This window comes from Coregonus lavaretus (genome assembly GCF_964263955.1).
Source record: "Coregonus lavaretus genome assembly, chromosome: 37".
Lineage (NCBI taxonomy): Eukaryota > Metazoa > Chordata > Actinopteri > Salmoniformes > Salmonidae > Coregonus > Coregonus lavaretus.
In genome coordinates, this window is record NC_140024.1 from 13,315,117 (window position 1) to 13,334,497 (window position 19,381).

A 19,381-nucleotide genomic window follows, 5' to 3' on the forward strand; every position below is an offset into this window, starting at 1 on the left:
GCAAGTTGAATTCTAGCCTCCGTTTTTTACAAAGTCATTCCTCCTTCACAAAATACACTTCCATCCACACAGCCAGCGTAAATCACATCCTTATGTGAGTCTCTCCTACTGTACCAACAGTATGGTTAATTACCCAGAACCCAGAGACTGTACTGTGCATCTGTTCTATTACTTTGATAAATAAGGCCATTTTACGCTGTCCTGTGGCTTGTCAGACTGAGGAAACCTAGCTGAAACTCTTTGGCACGGGACTAAAGACAATCAGACACTTTAATGAAAGGTTCAATAGAACTGGGACAGCACCTAATCATGGCAGTCTCTCAGATCAAGAGGGTATATGGTGTTCCAACCGGGTTTATAGCTGGTGTCAGAGAGAACTTTTAAAACCTGGTCTCCTGAGTGGCGCAGTGGTCTAAGGCACTGCATCGCAGTGCTAACTGTGCCACTAGAGATCCTGGTTCGAATCCAGGCTCTGTCACAGCCGGCCGCGACCGGGAGACTCATAGGCGGCGCACAATTGGCCCAGCGTCGTCCAGGGTAGGGGAGGGAATGGCCGGCAGGGATGTAGCTCAGTTGATAGAGCATGGCGTTTGCAACGCCAGGGTTGTGGGTTCGATTCCCACGGGGGGCCAGTATTTAAAAAAATTTATTCACTAACTGTAAGTCGCTCTGGATAAGAGCGTCTGCTAAATGACTAAAATGTATATGTAAATGTAAAACCTGGCTTATTTTGAAGAACTTAAAACACACTTTAATAACAATCTGGGCTGGGTTCCAAACCTTTAGGAGGGCCCAATAAAGAACACCACCCCCTCAGTAGAACCAAGGAAAATAATCACACTCACTGAGTGATGCTGTCTGTGGATGTGTGTTATGAAAGCATTCTGGTGACTGATTGAGGGTGCTGTGTAGCTTTGTAATGCACCATTCTGCCAAGCTGAAAGTGGCAAGACTCTGTAGAGCTGTGGATGAGGAGGAATGAGAATAGTGCTGAGGTGAGGGAGGGGTGAGTTACAGTAAAGGCGTTCGCATGCTTCCCAGCCGAAACAGTTCGGAAGAGTTTGTGCATATATTATGGTGTTTTTTGTTCGTTTTGGACTTAAGTGAGGGGTTTTTCGGCTGTTCTGGCACTTTTTGAGAAATACTGCATCTGCAATCAAACATCTTAGTTAGATGTAAAATTGCGCAACTAAGATCTCCTCGGTAAAAATGTCAAAATGAATGACAGATTTGTTGAGTTATCTTAGATTATTTTGAGGAAGTATATACTGGCTATGGGGTCTCTAAATTTACAAACAATACTATTGCCGCTTTTTTCTAGTTTTTCAAGCTTAGGTCTTTTAAGGGAGTATGCGAGCACACTTGTTTGGTTCGCCTAGCTGAGTTCGGCTAGGTACCAGCCGAACTGAAGCATGCTGACGCCTTAAGTGTCTGTGTGTGTTTGTTTGTGGGCATATGTATGTGTGTGGTGTGTGTGCGTGGGTGCGTGAGTGCACACGTGTGTACGTACGTGTGTGAAAACTGAGATGAACGTCAAGTTCTGTCTGATCAGAAGAACACATTTTCTCAGCTGTTTATATGCGCCAGCTGCAGTAAAGGACAGTAGCTGATTTAATGTGTCCTGACAGGTGCAGTTTAAAGTGATGACCATGACGTTGCCTTAGTCACTACCTGCCTATGGCAAAGCACTTCTCTCCTAAGGAAGGACAAACTGCCTATTGTCTAAAACCGATTACAGACTGAAAAATTCAGAGAATCAGTCACACCTGTCACTATGGTGACTTGAATCCTGACTAATCATAAGTCCAATGGGTCAGACCAGTCATACAACTCACAGCTACACAAAGATAAGTAAAATGCATAACATTCATAAATATTACTTTCACATGAATATATCAGGATCTTATTTCAAACTACTGTAGGGTGTGCACTGTTCACTGTCAAGACAATTTTCACGCTGATGGTCTTGGAGTTCTTTGTCTCTTTTGTCTCCAAAGTGTTCCATGCAACAGAGCTCTGTCTACAGTGCGCAAATAATACCAGAGGTATATACAACACCTCTGTATCATACAAAGCAAGTGTTCATTGAATGTCATGGTGAGTGGCTGTTAGCTTACCTTGGTGCCCACACAGGCCTGGCCCTTCTTGTACTCCTTGTGGCAGGTTCTCTTGTCCAGCTTGGTCCAGAGGGCCTTGGCCCTCCAGGAGGTGAGCCTGGTCTTCAGACTACTGTAGAATGTCTCATGGTCCTGAGGGTCTAGATCCAGCAGCCTGCACAGGATGTTGAAGGACTGCAGGGTGCCCTTACACGTGGAGGCCTGGATGAAGTTCTCAAACAGCTTCCCTGCCTGGTCCTTCTCCTCCTCTGTCTCCCCCATCTTCCCCAGCAGGAGTGCAGGGTGCTTGGCTGGTGCTGGCTTGCCTTTCTCCCTCTGTCTCAGTGGCTACACCCACAGCCTGGCCTGGCCCCCATGGTCATGCCCAATCTGAGGAGGTACAGAGAAAACATATTGAGTCTGATGTCATCGCACAGCCTTTAGAAGCGTGGAATCCTTAACAGATGGCTTTATGTAACTCTGGAAAAAATTGTTTAAACAGTCAATTAACCAGCTTGCAACAATCACTGATTTTCTACAGAACTGGTTCCATTGCATTTATTTTACTTCAAATCAGTGACTTACAGATTGTAACATTTGGCATTAGATAATGCATTGTAACATTTCCAGTGTAAGAATAGATGTGTTTGAGCTCTCAAAGAAAACAATTGTATCTGCAGACAAAATAATACAGCATGCAATACTAACTGACTGTTTATAGATAGATCCTGGGATAATGATTGTCTTCATTTCTGGTTAACAATGGACTGTAAAAGAGTATACATTTCCAAAAGTGTACTGCCAAAGTTCAAAATCTCAAAATAGAAACGTCTTTCAAAACCTACAATATTCTAATTTCTATTAACTAAATAACATCATGTACAGGAGGTCATACAGTAACACAGAGAATATCAACACAATAATGAATCATGGCTGCCATCTACAAAGTACAGTGTATTTCATTCTAATGACGAAATCTAGGGACAAAAATACCAGACAGCTCAGTCAGGTCAGACAGTTTGCACATCAGTGACTTGGCACTAGTGGACATGGACATACTGCTAAGCAGGGAGAAAAAAAAGTGCTTGTCTTGCGGCTTTCGCTCTCCAGCTGAAAACTGGACAGAGGTGAATTTTTTCATCCGCAGAAGGGGGACACCTCCTACCCCTGGATATACTACCTAGAGTTGTAGACTGGTCTCGTAGGTCTATGTAACATTGTAAATGTAAATCCGGGACACTCAAATTAGTATGATATATTATGTTTGGTATGGTTACATAGGATGGAAGGCTACTTAAGGCAAAATCAAAAGAAGGGTGGAATAACGCAAATGTCTAGGTACCCAAAGGTTGCGTGTTGAAATCTCATCACAGACAACAGCATTTGAGCTAATTAGCAACTTTGCAACTACTTACTACTTTTTATCTACTTTTCAATTATTTAGCCTGTTAGCTAACCCTAACCCTAACCTAACTCCTACCTTAAACCCTAACCCTTAGCCTAGCTAATCTTATCATTAGCCACCTAGCTAACATTAACCACAACACATGGCCTTGCTGCTATTCCAGTTTCAACTGTTCTGCCTGCGGTTATGGAACCCCTACCTGTCCCAGACCTGCTGTTTTCAACTCTTAATGATCGGCTATGAAAAGCCAACTGAGATTTATTCCTGATTATTATTTGACCATGCTTGTCACTTATGAACATTTTTGAACATCTTAGCATGGTTCTGTTATAATCTCCACCCGGCACAGCCAGAAGAGGACTGGCCACCCCTCATAGCCTGGTTCCTCTCTAGGTTTCTTCCTAGGTTTTGGCCTTTCTAGGGAGTTTTTCCTAGCCACCGTGCTTCTACACCTGCATTACTAGCTGTTTGGGGTTTTAGGCTGGGTTTCTGTACAGCACTTCGAGATATTAGCTGATGTACGAAGGGCTATATAAAATAAAATTGATTGATTGATTGACATGGGAATTTGGAACATATTATTTGTTTTGAAAATGTAAACATATTGTACATTTTGTAAATTCTTAACATATCATTCATAACATATACAATAATCCACAAATGACTACATACCATACGAAACGTAACATATCATACTAAATGTAATGTCTCGGATTTACGTACAGAATAATACGAAATGCTCTGAGACCACATTGGGAGTTTTTCACTCCCCTCTAGGATTTCAAAGCCATTGAATTACCTATGATAATACTGATGTCTTGACAGGTCTGAAGGATAAAAGTGAAACAGAATATTAGTTTGAGGACAACCTCTCTGTGCCATTGAGTGGCCAGTGTGGTACTCAGGCCACACCTTAAATGAGAGAGACCGAAAACTATTCATTAATTATGATTGAGGCTTACATATGCTTACTTTTAGCATTACCCTCACGCACCATATATTGAAAAATGGAACTGACACAAGAAAAATAACCCAATCCCCTCCTTCAAAAACCACTAATCAAACATTTGAAAATCATGCCAGAGAATCCACACCAGAGCACAACATCAAAGCAAAATATGGAAACTTTCTCCAAAAAATGTAGGAACATTTTGGGTGGGGACTACGGCTTCTGTGAGGTTTGGGAACAGCAGTCCTTTGATATTCAAATCATCCATGGAGAGTGTTGGGCTTGGCCAAGGGAGAGGTGAGCCCAGCCCAGCAGGACCTGCTGCAGTGTCGTCCCCCACTCTCCACCTCCACCCCTTCTAACACCACAGGGCCTGGAAGAGGTACACAATATATACAAAAGCACGTTGACACCCCTTCAAATTAGTGGATTCAGCAATTTCAGCCACACCCATTGCTGACAGGTGTATAAAATCAAGCACACAGCCATGCAATCTCCATAGACAAACACTGGCAGTAGAATGGCCCGTACTGAAGAGCTCAGTGACTTTCAACGTGGCACCGTCATAGGATGCCACCTTTCCAACAAGTCAGTTTGTAAAATGTCTGCCCTGCTAGAGCTGCCCCGGTCAACTGTAAGTGCTGTTATTGTGAAGTGGAAATGTCTTGGCGCAACAACGGCTCAGCCGCGAAGTGGTAGGCCACACAAGTTCACAGAATGGGACCGCCGAGTGTTGAAGCACGTAGAGCGTAAAAGTCATCTGTCCTCTGTTGCAACACTCACTACACTAGCTCCAAACTGCCTCTGGAAGCAACATCAGCACAATAATTGTTTGTCGGGAGCTTCATGAAATGGGTTTCCATGGCTGAGAAGCCGCACACAAGCCTAAGATCACCATGCGCAATGCCAAGCGTCGGCTGGAGTGGTGTAAAGCTCGACGCCATTGGACTCTAGAGCAGTGGAAACGCGTTCTCTGGTGATGAATCACGCTTCACCATCTGGCAGTCCGACTGACAAATCTGGGTTTGGCGGATGCCAGGAGGACGCTACCTTCCCCAATGCATAGTGCCAACTGTAAAGTGGTGGAGGAGGAATAATAGTCTGGGGCTATTTTTCATGGTTCGGGCTAGGCCCCTTAGTTACAGTGAAGGGAAATCTTAACGCTACAGCATACAATAACATTCTAGACGATTCTGTGCTTCAACTTTGTGGCTTCAGTTTGGGGAAGGTAGCGAGGTCCATACAGAAAGGGTTTGTCGAGATCGGTGTGGAAGAACTTGACTGGCCTGCACAGAGCCCTGACCTAAACCCCATCGAACACCTTTGGGATGAATTGGAACACTGACTGCGAGCCAGGCCTAATCGCCCGACATCAGTGCCCGACCTCACTAATGCTCTTGTGGCTGAATGGAAGCAAGTCCCTGCAGCAATGTTCCAACATCTAGTGGAAAGTCTTCCCAGAAGACTGGAGGCTGTTACAGCAGCAAAGGGTAATGTAGTGTATCTGCTCTGCTGCCTACTGGAGTTGGGCAGAGTGACCCCACCTCTCCTCTTCCACTGTGTAGCAGGTGTTGAGAGAACGATATGCCATCTGTCCATTAAGAAAAGTGTTATGTCACTGACACATGATAAGCAACTCCATATGGGACGCATTAGCTGGGAGTAAAAATACATGAGACTTGTCTTCTGTTGTCAAGTCCTTGAACCAAGTCTTGGTTCTCAAACAGCTTTCAGTTATGCACTTTGGGAAACAAAGCTAAATAGGGATACTTAAAGGAAAAATCCACTCAGAAACCATCTTTACGTATTTTTTTCATTAGTCCACTATTGATACAGTCTCAAAATGTGTTTCATGTCAGCAGCCAAGTTTTCAAGATATAGGATTTTCAAGAAGCAAAGTGTCACTCATGATGATGCATTTTGGGACTGTATTACATTTAAGTAATTTAGCAGACGCTCTTATCCAGAGCGACTTACAGTTAGTGAGTGCATACATTTTCATACTGGCCCCCCGTGGGAAACGAACCCACAACCCTGGCGTTGCAAGCGCCATGCTCTACCAACTGAGCTACAGGGGACTTGTATTACTGTGGACTAATTTAAAAAATAACCAAATATAGTTTGAGAGGATTTTTCCTTGAAGTCCTGGAACATGAGCATTATCTGCGGTCACTTCTCATACCAGTTCTCATACAAACAAAATCATTCTATCTTACAGAATCCTGTTTGGCCTAAATTAGCTGTATATTTTGCATCCTGTTTGCTACCATTGTTGTTTCTTTGCCTTAAAGTCATTCATCCTGGATAATGGGATGCCAGCTCGTATTGAGGACAATGTGGGAGGGGTGTCAACTTCTGTACCCCAGGCTGATACATACACCATAGTGACCCCCGGCTCCTGTCCCAGTGTCAGACACAAAACACTATAGGCCTCTCTCTGGAGACAGCCAAGCACCAGACTGCATTCCAACGCTACATGCCTCACATAGCACTGAACTGCTCTATCAACAAGGAACCAGAGGCAATGCCTACTGAGCTCTGTCAATGGTTCAACCAATGAATTATCCAATGGCGTGCTCATGCCTCTGGGCCCATTCTGTAGTCCTTTATGAGTCTGTTTTTGTGATGTAATGTTTATGAGTGGTGAGAGAGGGCTGGGAGGGGCTCAGCATAGCATAAATGTGCTTTATTTATCTTGTGGCAGGGTAATTTTTTTATGCAAAGGGTGCATTATTATGCTGCTGTGGGGTAAGGGTGTTCCCTTTAACCTGCAAGGTATGGTACAACACAACATCTGCATTCACACCATTGTTGAAATAACAACAGCAAATGGTGAGAAAATCCTACAGTGGATGGAATGAATGGCCCGCTTTGTTCTCTGGTTATATTGGTCTTGTTGGATGTGACAACATTATGGTATTTGCAACCGTTTTTTCTGTTTAGATTTCATAATAAAAAACTTAAGGACTTCCGTTGAACTACAGTAAACAACCGCTTGGTCTACCACTAACAAATAGTTGTACTCACAAAACAACATTTTAGGAAGCAATTTTAATATGCGGCTATCACAATATCAGACCATTTCCAACTAAGATATACAGTAACTACAACTTCTGCTTGGAAAGATTAAATACAGACTTGTTAATGACTACATTACCAAGCCAGGGGTTTGTGTTCCAAGCTTCACAAATTGTAAAAAAAAAAAAAAAAAAAAAAGCTATAGCATTAAGACCTGCTGGAGAGATCTGTCTGTGTTGGTTAATGAAAGGTAGCACACACTGTCCTTATGGTCAGCTAGAAGAGCTGAGGCTACATTGTCCTAGATGGAATCCCATGACCTCACCCATGATCTCCATCTGACAGCAGGGAAAGGCAATCCGCAGGCAGACAGCACCAACCCACAGAGCACCGGTAAAAAACACACACAAAAAAGGAGAGAGAGAGAGAGAGACACAAAGAGCAGACCGCAGCTGGGATAAATGGCCATTCCAAGCTGTTTTTACGTGAGCCTGGATGTTCGATTTCACCATACTGTACAGGTTTTAACAATCATACCTGTTTTTAAAATCATATCTGCCCATCTATGACTTGGCTAATGACTAATCCATTTGCAAACACTGGCTATTCATTTTATGCCTGTAAAATCAATGTTTAACAATTAATCAAACAAACCGTCCCATCACTGGTGCATTCACAGTACAGCACAGATATCTCAGTTACGTATTATTGGATTCGATAATAGTTCTCATAACTTTGTTATTTAAAGACAGAGGCAGCGCTATAGTATCTCCTGAAAGTTATGCTGCTGCCTATTGAAATCACTGGCCACTTTAAGAAATGGAACACTAGTCACTTTAATAATGTTTACATATCTTGCACTACTCATCTCATATGTATATACTGCATTCTATTCTATAATATTCTACTGTATCTTAGTCCATGCCGCTCTGTCATTGCTTGTCCATATATGTATATATTCTTAAATCCCATTCCTTACTAGTTTTGTGTGTATTGGGTATATGTTGTGAAATTGTTAGATATTACTTGTTAGATATTACTGCACTGTCGGAGCTAGAAGCACAAGCATTTCGCTACACCTGCTATAACATCTGCTAAACACGTGTATGTGACAGATAACATTTGATTTGATTTGATTTACATCCACTGCATGTTTCAGAGGGATGAGTACACATGCTATCAGTTTCCAGAGGAGGAATTCCAGAGATGTGAAGTATGTACCTGTTACAGTTGGCCTGCCAAGGCAGAACAGCTAAATGGAGATAGTCAGAGACACACACTCCCTCAAACACACACATCTGTATATGCATTATAAATAATCTGCATATTTTCTTTGAGAACAAAACAATTATTCAACCACTAGCAATTTAACCAATGTTCTGGAATGTTTTATTTATTACATTTGAGTTATATCTGACACTCATTAGCATGGTTGCTCATGCGCTTACATTCTTGATAAGAATCAAAATATGTTTAATTTCCATACCACATGAGCCATCAGCTGTGACTTAAACTCCACCTCAGCTACACATGCAGTTCCATGCAATGAGACTGGTAGTGGAGCACATTTAATGAGGAGAAACCCAAGTCACCTTAAATACCTTTACAACAACACCAGTGTCAGGTTGCATTAAGACTTGGTGTAATAACAACCAACCAGGCAATACATGGTCTAAGGCAGTAAACATTGGCCAATAACTTAATAAATGAGCCCATTACTGCATCAGCCATGGCCATAGAAACTGAGTATAGTACGTACTGCTAGACCAGTAAAACACAAAAACAATGACGTGATGTCCATCGTTGTTGCTCCACACAGCCTCAAGCTATCAAAAAACGATGGGAAGCTGACGACTCAAAGGAAAACAGTGGGAGGGCTGGGAATGACACGTAATGCAGTTAATTACCGAGAGAACTGAAGGAAACCAGGAAGGAAGCCCTCAACCCCTGATAAGCAGACATTACGCCTCAGAGCTGGACAACAATCTAAGAAAACCATATGTTCCAGCATCCCGCCAACAACTTTGCCCCTCTCCGGCCCTCATAACTCGCTTGTACTATCTCAACTCTGAGAAATCTGTTTGCTTCTTCAGGCAGCGGGGCCAAAACAAAGGAGAGCTGTCTTGGACACGGGTAAAAACACTGCGTTATCTGGCCGGCCCCAGTGAATGTCATTCATCTAGAGTGGAGAATTAAATTTAATAATTAATTTACACAGAAGCAGGCACTGGAGAGGCGAAGCAGCTGTCTGCCGTCTGGAGGCCTGTCTGACCCACGCAGTGTGTGTTAACCACATGTCCTCTTGGACTTGGAGAAAGATTTATCTGGACAAACTTCAGACACACAAAGCACAGAAAATAATGTTTGTCCAGCTATTTGAAGTTTGACATATGTAATCCACTTGGCACAATATTTGGAACTTATCCAGCAGCACATTCTTTTCTTCATTTCACACAAATAAATGAGCAAATAGCTGACAAACGCAGTGAACTCTCACCATGTACAAAGATCCCACACAAAGAATGCTCTGATGTTCTTAAATCAACATTGCAATATCAGGGAAACACTGGACTGATGCCATATTCAATGCGATCAGTACACCAATAGACCATACAGTAACAAGAGGTCCTCACAATGTGATGGAGATCAAGGCTGTTACGGTGAGAAGTGACTGCACATTGAAGGCAGATAGTTTTGTAACTGACATTCCCCCAGACAGTCAGACAGCCAGTCAGTCAGCAGAGGCAATTGGATCCAGAGATCCTGCTCCATATCTCAGAATGGCACCGAGGGGTTTACATGACAGTGTATGACCACAGGGAAGGAATAGTGGAGCCGGTAAGGCGGCTTTCAGGGAAGCCATGCTCAGAATAGACAGGTGTCATGTTCCAGAGGAAAACAGCACATGTCCTGGATGATAGCCTGACATCTGTATAAGACCACTCTACAAACATAAATACACCGTGTTGCTGACCAATAAGAGAACAGCTCCATCAGACCTGAAGGATCTGTGCCACTCCTCAGAAAAAGGACTGCTTGACACTGTCCATGACATTTGGTGGTCATTTATTGTGATCATAGAAACAATGTTGGAGTGCTTAGGGGTTGTTGCTCTGTAAACAAAATGCTACTTTAATCCTTACAGTAATTTGTGGGTAAAGAAAGTCATGACATGACTCCAGCTACATGTGGCCAAGTTCTGATGTGTTATTGGGTCATCTGATATGTGAGTGTGTCTGTTTTCCTGTCCAGATCAAAGGGATGAAGAGCTGCCACTGTGAAACTGCCTTTGCTGGAGGTTAAAGCACAAGGCCTGACTCAAACTCCTTTAAGTTCCCTTAATGACCGATTTCCGCGCTTGTACAAGCCAGGGGGAACTTGCTAATGTAGTCTAGTTGGCGATATATATCCTGCTGATGACCGTGGTGGTTTAAGTTGGCAGAGAGTGGGGTCCTACTGAAAGGATCAACCAATTTAAACCATGCATAAATCCTGCAAGTAATTTGCTTTCTGAGCCTCAAACTCCCACATCCTCTTTCTGTCCTGGTGCTGGAGCTGTTGCCTGGAAACGTGCTCACTTCCACAGTGTGGCTCTAGGAAGGAAATAATGCAAAGAGGAAGAAGAAAGTTCACACAGTTCTGCTCTGGGATATTGTGAATAAGCCTACAGACAGACCAGTCAGGCTGGAATTCGCTGCTCATTTGGAATGCTGTCTGCTGGCTGACAGAGCCAGAAAAGTTTTGTCGACTTCAGCTTATTTGTCTTCTTTACTGTAGTGAGCCCTGATAGAGTGACATAGCTCTGAATCCAATGGTTTGGTTCATGTACAACTAGTTATACAATTAGATTAACCTGAGGTCCCAGAGCAGGTGCTCTAGTGCGTTTTTTATCTCTAACATCCGTGTTTAAATCAAGCCTCGCATGGGCGAATTGGCCATCTGGCAATTCGGGCAAATGCCAGATGGACCATCTTTTTGCTGGGTGGGCTGGTAAAAACTAAACAAACTAATAATAAAAATGGACACGGCCCACAGGCCTGTTAAGATTCGGTTTTAAAGATTTTTGTGCAACTTCTTTGTTGTCAATAATATATTTGAGCATTTGGGCCGGACAGGTTTTCTCATTGGCTGAGCTGAGGTCGCTAAAAAATTTACATTCAAACTCAAACGCGGCTCAGCAAAGACATCTGCTCTGACTCTCTGTCAAAAACAGAAAGGTGGTACCAAAAACGTTAGAGCATAAAAAGGCTCTTGAGGATGATGTTGCTAAATGTGTGAAATTAACCAACTTCTTTTCTAAAAGTTCTGGTTCTGCTGAGTGCTGTGACTGTGTCTGTACTGAGAAATGATGATAGGCTTAGCATCGACAGATCAGTTGCTGCTGCAGAAAACAGTGCAGTTGAGGTAGGGAGAAAACAGAGAAAGACACACACACACGTAGCCTAATGCAGCCAGTTAATATTTGGGGTATATATCGTATTAAATAGTAGGCTAATTAACACTTAGGCCTAATTAGGGAAGGGGGGATTCGGGGGAACACATATGACGGGCAATAGCCTAAAAGGTCGTTAGATTGGCTTTTATAACATATAAGCCAATAGCCATCTATTAAATCAAATCAAATGTTATTTGTCACATGCGCCGAATACAACAGGTGTAGACCTTACAGTGAAATGCTTACTTACAAGCCCGTAACCAACAATGCAGTTTTAAGAAAAATAAGTGTTAAGTAAAAAATTGATAAGTAAATATAAGCAGCAGTAAAATAACAGTAGCAAGGCTATATACAGGGGGTACTGGTACAGAGTCAATGTCTGGGGGATAACAGTAGCGAGGCTATATACAGGGGGTACTGGTACAGAGTCAATGTGTGGGGGATAACAGTAGCAAGGCTATATACAGGGGGTACTGGTACAGCGTCAATGTCTGGGGGATAACAGTAGCAAGGCTATATACAGGGGTACTGGTACAGCGTCAATGTCTGGGGGATAACAGTAGCAAGGCTATATACAGGGGTACTGGTACAGCGTCAATGTCTGGGGGATAACAGTAGCAAGGCTATATACAGGGGTACTGGTACAGCGTCAATGTCTGGGGGATAACAGTAGCAAGGCTATATACAGGGGTACAGGTACAGCGTCAATGTCTGGGGGATAACAGTAGCAAGGCTATATACAGGGGGTACTGGTACAGCGTCAATGTCTGGGGGATAACAGTAGCAAGGCTATATACAGGGGTACAGATACAGAGTCAATGTCTGGGGGATAACAGTAGCAAGGCTATATACAGGGGGTACTGGTACAGAGTCAATGTCTGGGGGATAACAGTAGCAAGGCTATATACAGGGGGTACTGGTACAGAGTCAATGTCTGGGGGATAACAGTAGCAAGGCTATATTCAGGGGTACAGGTACAGAGTCAATGTCTGGGGGAACAGGTTAGTCCAGGTAATTGAGGTAATATGTACATGTGGGTAGAGGTAAAGTGACCATGCATAGATAATAAACAGAGAGTAGCAGCAGCGTAAAAAGAGGGGGTGGAGGACAATGCAAATAGTCCAGGTAGCCATTTGAGTCTTATGACTTGGGGGTAGAAGCTGTTAAGAAGCCTTTTGGATCTAGACTAGGCACTCCGGTAACGCTTGCTTGGTAGCAGAGAGACCAGTCTATGACTAGGGTGGCTGGAGTCTTTGGCAATTTTTAGGGCCTTCCTCTAACACCGCCTGGTATATAGGTCCTGGATGGCAAGAAGCTTGGCCCCAGTGATGTACTGTGCCGTACGCACTACCCTCTGTAGTGCCTTGCAGTCGGAGGCCGAGCAGTTGCCATACCAGGCAGTGATGCAACCAGACAGGATGCTCTCGATGGTGCAGCTGTATAACTTTTTGAGGATCTGAGGACCCATGCCAAATCTTTTCAGTCTCCTGAGGGGGAATAGGCTTTGTCGTGCCCTCTTCATGACTGTCTTGGTGTGTTTGAACCATGATAGCTTGTTGGTGATGTGGACACCAAGGAACTTGAAGCTCTCAACCTGCTCCACTACAGCCCCGTCGATGAGAATTGGGGCGTGCTTGGTCCTCCTTTTCCTGTAGTCCACAATCATCTTCTTTGTCTTGATCACGTTGAGGGAGAGGTTGTTATCCTGGCACCACACGGTCAGATCTCATCGTTGTCGGTGATCAGGCCTACCACTGTTGTGTCATTGGCAAACTTAATGATGGTGTTGGAGTCGTGCTTGGCCATGCAGTCATGGGTGAACAGGGAGTACAGGAGGGGACTGAGAATGCACCCCTGAGGGGCCCCCATGTTGAGGATCAGCGTGGCAGATGTGTTGTTACCTACCCTTACCACCTGGGGGCGGCCTGTCAGGAAGTCCAGGATCCAGTTGCAGAGGGAGGTGTTTAGTCCCACGGTCCTTAGCTTAGTGATGAGCTTTGAGGGCATTATGGTGTTGAACGCTGAGCTGGAGTCAATGAATAGCATTCTCACGTAGGTGTTCCTTTTGTCCAGGTGGGAAAGGGCAGTGTGGAGTGCAATAGAGATTGCATCATCTGTGGATCTGTTGGGGCGGTATGCAAATTGGAGTGGGTTGAGGGTTTCTGGGATAATGGTGTTGATGTGAGCCATGACCAGCCTTTCAAAGCACTTCATGGTTACCTTAGTGTTATTGGGCACAGGGACTATGGTGGTCTGCTTGAAACATGTTGGTATTACAGACTCAGTCAGGGACAGGTTGAAAAGTCAGTGAAGACACTTGCCAGTTGGTCAGCGCATGCTTGGAGTACACATCCTGGTAATCCGTCTGGCCCTGAAGCCTTGTGAATGTTGACCTGTTTAAAGGTCTTACTCACATCGGCTACGGAGAATGTGATCACACAGTCGTCCGGGAACAGCTGATGCTCTCATGCATAGTTTGTCTGGTAGGCTCGTGTCAATGAGCAGCTCGCGGCTGTGCTTCCCTTTGTAGTCCGTAATAGTTTGCAAGCCCTGCCACATCCGACAAGCATCGGAGCCGGTGTAGTACAATTCAATCTTAGTCCTGTATTGACACTTGGCCTGTTTGATGGTTCGTCGGAGGGCATAGCGGAATTTCTTATAACCGTCCGGGTTACAGTCCCGCTCCTTGAAAGCGGCAGCTCTACCCTTTAGCTCAGTGCAGATGTTGCCTGTAATCCATGACTTCTGGTTGGGGTATGTACATACGGTCACTGTGGGGACGACGTCATCGAAGCACTTATTGATGAAGCCAGTGACTAATGTGGTGTACTCCTCAAAGCCGTCGGAAGAATCCCGGAACATATTCCAGTCTGTGCTAGCAAAACAGTCCTGTAGCTTAGCATCTGTGTCATCTGACCACTTCTGTATTGAGTGAGTCACTGGTACTTCCTGCTTTAGTTTTTGCTTGTAATCAGGAATCAGGAGGATAGAATTATTGTCAGATTTGCCAAATGGAGGGCAAGGGAGAGCTTTGTACGCGTCTCTGTGTGTGGAGTAAAGGTGGTCTATAGTTTTTTTTCCTCTGGTTGCACATTTAACATGCTGGTAGAAATGAGGTAAAACGGATTTAAGTTTCCCTGCATTAAAGTCCCCGGCCACTAGGAGCACGGCCTCTGGATGAGCATTTTCTTGTTTACTTATGGCCTTATACAGCTACTTGAGTGCGGTCTTAGTGCCAGCATCGGTTTGTGGTGGTAAATAGACAGCAACAAAAAATATAGATGAAAACTCTCTTGGTAAATAGTGTGGTCTACAGCTTATCATGAGATACTCTACCTCAGGTGAGCAAAACCTTGAGACTTCCTTAATATTAGATTTCATGCACCAGCTGTTATTTACAAATATACACAGACCGCCACCCCTTGTCTTACCGGAGGCAGCTGTTCTATCTTGCCTATGCACCGAAAACCCCACCAGCTGTATGTTTTCCATGTCGTCGTTCAGCCACGACTTGGCGAAACATAAGATATTACAGTTTTTAATGTCCCGTTGGTAGGATATTCTTGATCGTAGCTCATCCATTTTATTATCCAATTATGGTACGTTGGCTAATAGGACTGATGGTAGAGGCACCCCGACCTACGTCCCCGATATCTCCGTCTCTTCTTCATGTGAATTACGGGGATTTGGGCCTTATCAGGTGTCTGAAGTAAATCCTTTGCGGCCAACTCGTTAAAGAAAAAATCTTTGTCCAGGACGAGGTGAGTAATCGCTGTCCTGATATCCAGAAGCTATTTTCGGTCATAAGAGACGGTGGCAGAAACATTATGTACAAAATAAGTTACAAATAACGCACACAATAGCACAATTGGTTAGGAGCCCGTAAAACGGCCGCCATCTCCTCCGGCGCCAATGCTATATGAAATAACACGACTGTTTGAAAAGCATTCCAGGTGAAGCTGGTTGAGAGAATGCCAATAATGTGCAAAGCTGTCATCAAGGCAAAGGGTGGCTACTTTGAAAAATCTAAAATATATTTTGATTTATTTAACACTTTTTTGGTTACTACATGATGCCATATGTGTTATTTCATAGTTGTGATGTCTTCACTATTATTCTACAATGTAGAAAATTGTAAAAATAAAGAAAAACCATTGAATGAGTAGGTGTGTCCAAACTTTTGACTGGTATTGTATATGTAATAGTAATTAACCCTTAGGATAGGGGACGACATGTATGACAGCCAGGCACTCCTTGCTTTTATAAGTTGTTATGGCCCAATGGTTATCCAATAGGCATTTATTCCTTCTTTTTTTTTTCTTCTAATAAATTTATTTATTTATTCACAACTATAGATGTTTCTGGGCCCATCACAGGCAGTGTGGTCCCCTGGTCTTCTGGTATCAGTGCTGTTGGAAAGGAGGCTTAGCAGAGACAGCTCAGTGGTGAGGTAGGAAGAAAACAGAGAGACACAGATGTATGATCTTAATTTGAGCCAATTTGCTACAGCAGGAAAAATATCCTGCAGCAACAGGAAATGCAAATTATTATGTGGATGGGGGCTGGTGTGACGAATGCCAGGGCTGAATTTTTGTCCCAGTCCGCCCCTGAAGCTTTGGTCCAACCACTAATTACACACTGAGAAGATGAGGCTGGCTGCTAGCAGCATTTGCATCTAAGTCGATTTTGACTAAATTACAAGAACAGCAGGTTCGTGCTGAGATCGGGAAACTCCCCAAGAGGGGCAAGTTCAGATATTTTGTCAACACACTAACTCTTGAGTTTTAACAACATTTAGGAATTTTCTTGCAGACTTATATTAAAATGTAATAAATCAGCATGGATCTGATCTTTACACACCTGCCCCCTCAATTAGACTAACTGTGACGTCTAGAGAGAGACCATAAACCTTCAGCATCTTTACATCTCTACATTCACTCCTGATATAAAGCCTTGTGATCTTTTTATAAATCTGCTTTTGGGGAGAACAAGTCGAACCTGATGATTTATTGTTATTCCAGATAGTATAGGTATGGTGATAAAAACAAGAATAGAAAAATGACAGAAGAAAAGTGTAGATCTACAGATAAACTTTTGATTTGTTCATTTCTGTTGTATACACTGTGCTAAAACATTGGCACTAAAGTAATCAGATTTGTCTATGTTGTATAGTCTTGGAAAAAGGTTCCATATAGAACCAAAAAGGGTTATATCGCTTGCTTCATATATGGAACACCTAAAAGTTCTATACAGTACACCAAATAACAATTTTTTCTAAGAGTATACTCCCATGGCTAACAGCAAGTGTATAAATCTTAGTGAACAATATTATTTTTACTGTACCTTAACTTCAGTTGCTTTATGGCACAAGAAATACTTTTTTCTTTGAGCGTGCAATGTTTTTTTAATCCAGGGAGAATAGAGTATTTAAATCACACATGGCCAATCAATGCCTGAGACAGATTCAGACATGTAGTCTATTGAGATGTTGACACATACTCTATGAGTAAGGTAGTGAATCACAGAGTAATAAAGCAGGACTTTAAGTCTTACAGTAGTATGAGGAAGAGCGTGCCATGTTTTCAACCGGCACAGGATGCACAGGAAATGATTGGTCATTCAAGAGGGGGCGGAAAATTACATGACTATGACTGCTGCTGCATTCTCAAAATGTTCTTACCGAATCACAGCCGTTCTCTCATGGCCAGGTACTCACAGTGGCCTGTTTTCTAGTGTGACTTTAAGATAAACATAATCAGACAGATACCACTACATACTGTAGGTACACTTTCAAGAGTACCACAAAGAAAATGGACAATTCCATTCAGATTTCAGTCATCCAAAATGTGTGCTTATAACTGCTGATATACTGTATCTAAATACCTTACAGTTGTCTCTGAAACTGATCTGTGATCATCTGACCTTGTGTGCTGTAGCTAATGTGTCTCACCTGGGACAAAGAAAAACATAGCCTACTGTACAGTATTTATTATTTAAAGCCACAAGTTCAAACTCAAGATCAAACATGGGTTAGTGAGTAAGCTTAGAACTTCTAATAACTCTTATGAAAGGGGAACATAGAGAGGGAGTGTTGTTTTTCTCACTCACTAAACTCTATATATCATGCCTCTCCCCCCTCTCTCAGAGCAGTAATTCATCTGACAGGAACAGCAGCACTACAGCAGACTGACAGTGTTACCATACCTCTCCCTGTGTATTTGTGCCCCCACTACCCATTGACATGCAAGGAACCATTTCCAGTTGTGTAACTCTGTATTTCACCACTAAGAGCTGCAGGGGGAGGCTGCTCTTCGAGCTGCTGCATGAGAAATGCTGCTTATCACCCCCAACTCAAACAGGTAGCAGCGGTTTTGAAAGTTCACAGGAAGGGAAGCAGAAAATGCTCACTGGCTTGTGCAGACAGTAATATCTGTTGATATAAATACAATATAATAGATCCTTTACAATATACTATGATTAAGAAAACAATAATCTGATAATAATATAGTTTTCCTGAGATAAAAGGGTGATGAACCCTCAATGAATGACTGCTTAATCATTGTCTTTCTCTTAATGTAACTCAATGTAAAGAAAATACCATGCCATGGTAGAAGCCTATACAATTGTAAAACTCAGCCAGATACATCAAGCATAAAGGCATAGCCTACCAGAGAACCTGAGGGCGGCCGAAACTGAACATATTTAAAAGAGATCTTAAAACACACCTTTTTAACATTGCTTTTCCTTAGGGTGCTTTTTTAGTCTTTCAGTGTTTATGGTTATTCTTCAGTTTTTTATCCTCTTATGTTTGTTGTGTAGTAAATATTTCTGTATTTATTTTCATTGTTTTTATTTATGTTTTTTCCTGTGAAGCACATTGTGTTGCATTCATGTCTGAAATGTGCCATATAAATAAAACTTGATTTCAATCGATAAATGAATCCAAAATTGTGACCATTTCTAATTTGGCATAAACATAGTCTCACCTGAGACAAGTGATGATTGAAGACTAAATGATTATCTCTGAGTATTCAGGCTGGAACTTTTCTCATAACTTCTCTCAGTCAAAAGTTTGGACACACCTACTCATTCAAGGGTTCTTCTTTATTGTTTTACTATTTTCTACATTGTAGAATAATAGTGAAGACATCAACACTATTAAATAACACATATGGAATCATGTAGTACCCAGAAAAGTGTTAAACAAATCAAAATATATTCCATTATACACCATTTGCATTGATGACAGCTTTGCACACTCTTGGCATTATCTCAACCAGCTTCACCTGGAATGCTTTTCCAACAGTCTTGAAGGAGTTCCCACATATGCTGAGCACTTGTTGGCTGCTTTTCCTTCACTCTGCAGTCCAACTCATCCCAAACCATCTCAATTGGGTTGAGGTCGGGTGATTATGGAGGCCAGGTCATCTGATGCAGCACTCCATCACTCTCCTTCTTGGTCAAATAGCCCTTACACA

The 19,381-nt window shown here is 42.8% G+C and overlaps 1 protein-coding gene across 4 annotated transcripts in view; it reads right to left on the minus strand.

The window, feature by feature from the left end:
- Positions 1–19,381, minus strand: part of LOC311111909 (F-actin-monooxygenase mical2b-like) — a 53,380-nt gene that overhangs the window by 32,092 nt on the left and 1,907 nt on the right. For all 4 annotated transcript variants that reach the window (XM_084154830.1, XM_084154831.1, XM_084154829.1 and 1 more), the window contains exon 2: positions 2,118–2,486. In XM_084154830.1, coding sequence (XP_084010956.1) covers positions 2,118–2,378 — 261 coding nt within the window. In that variant the 5' untranslated portion in view covers positions 2,379–2,486. The remainder of the gene's footprint in view (positions 1–2,117; positions 2,487–19,381) is intronic.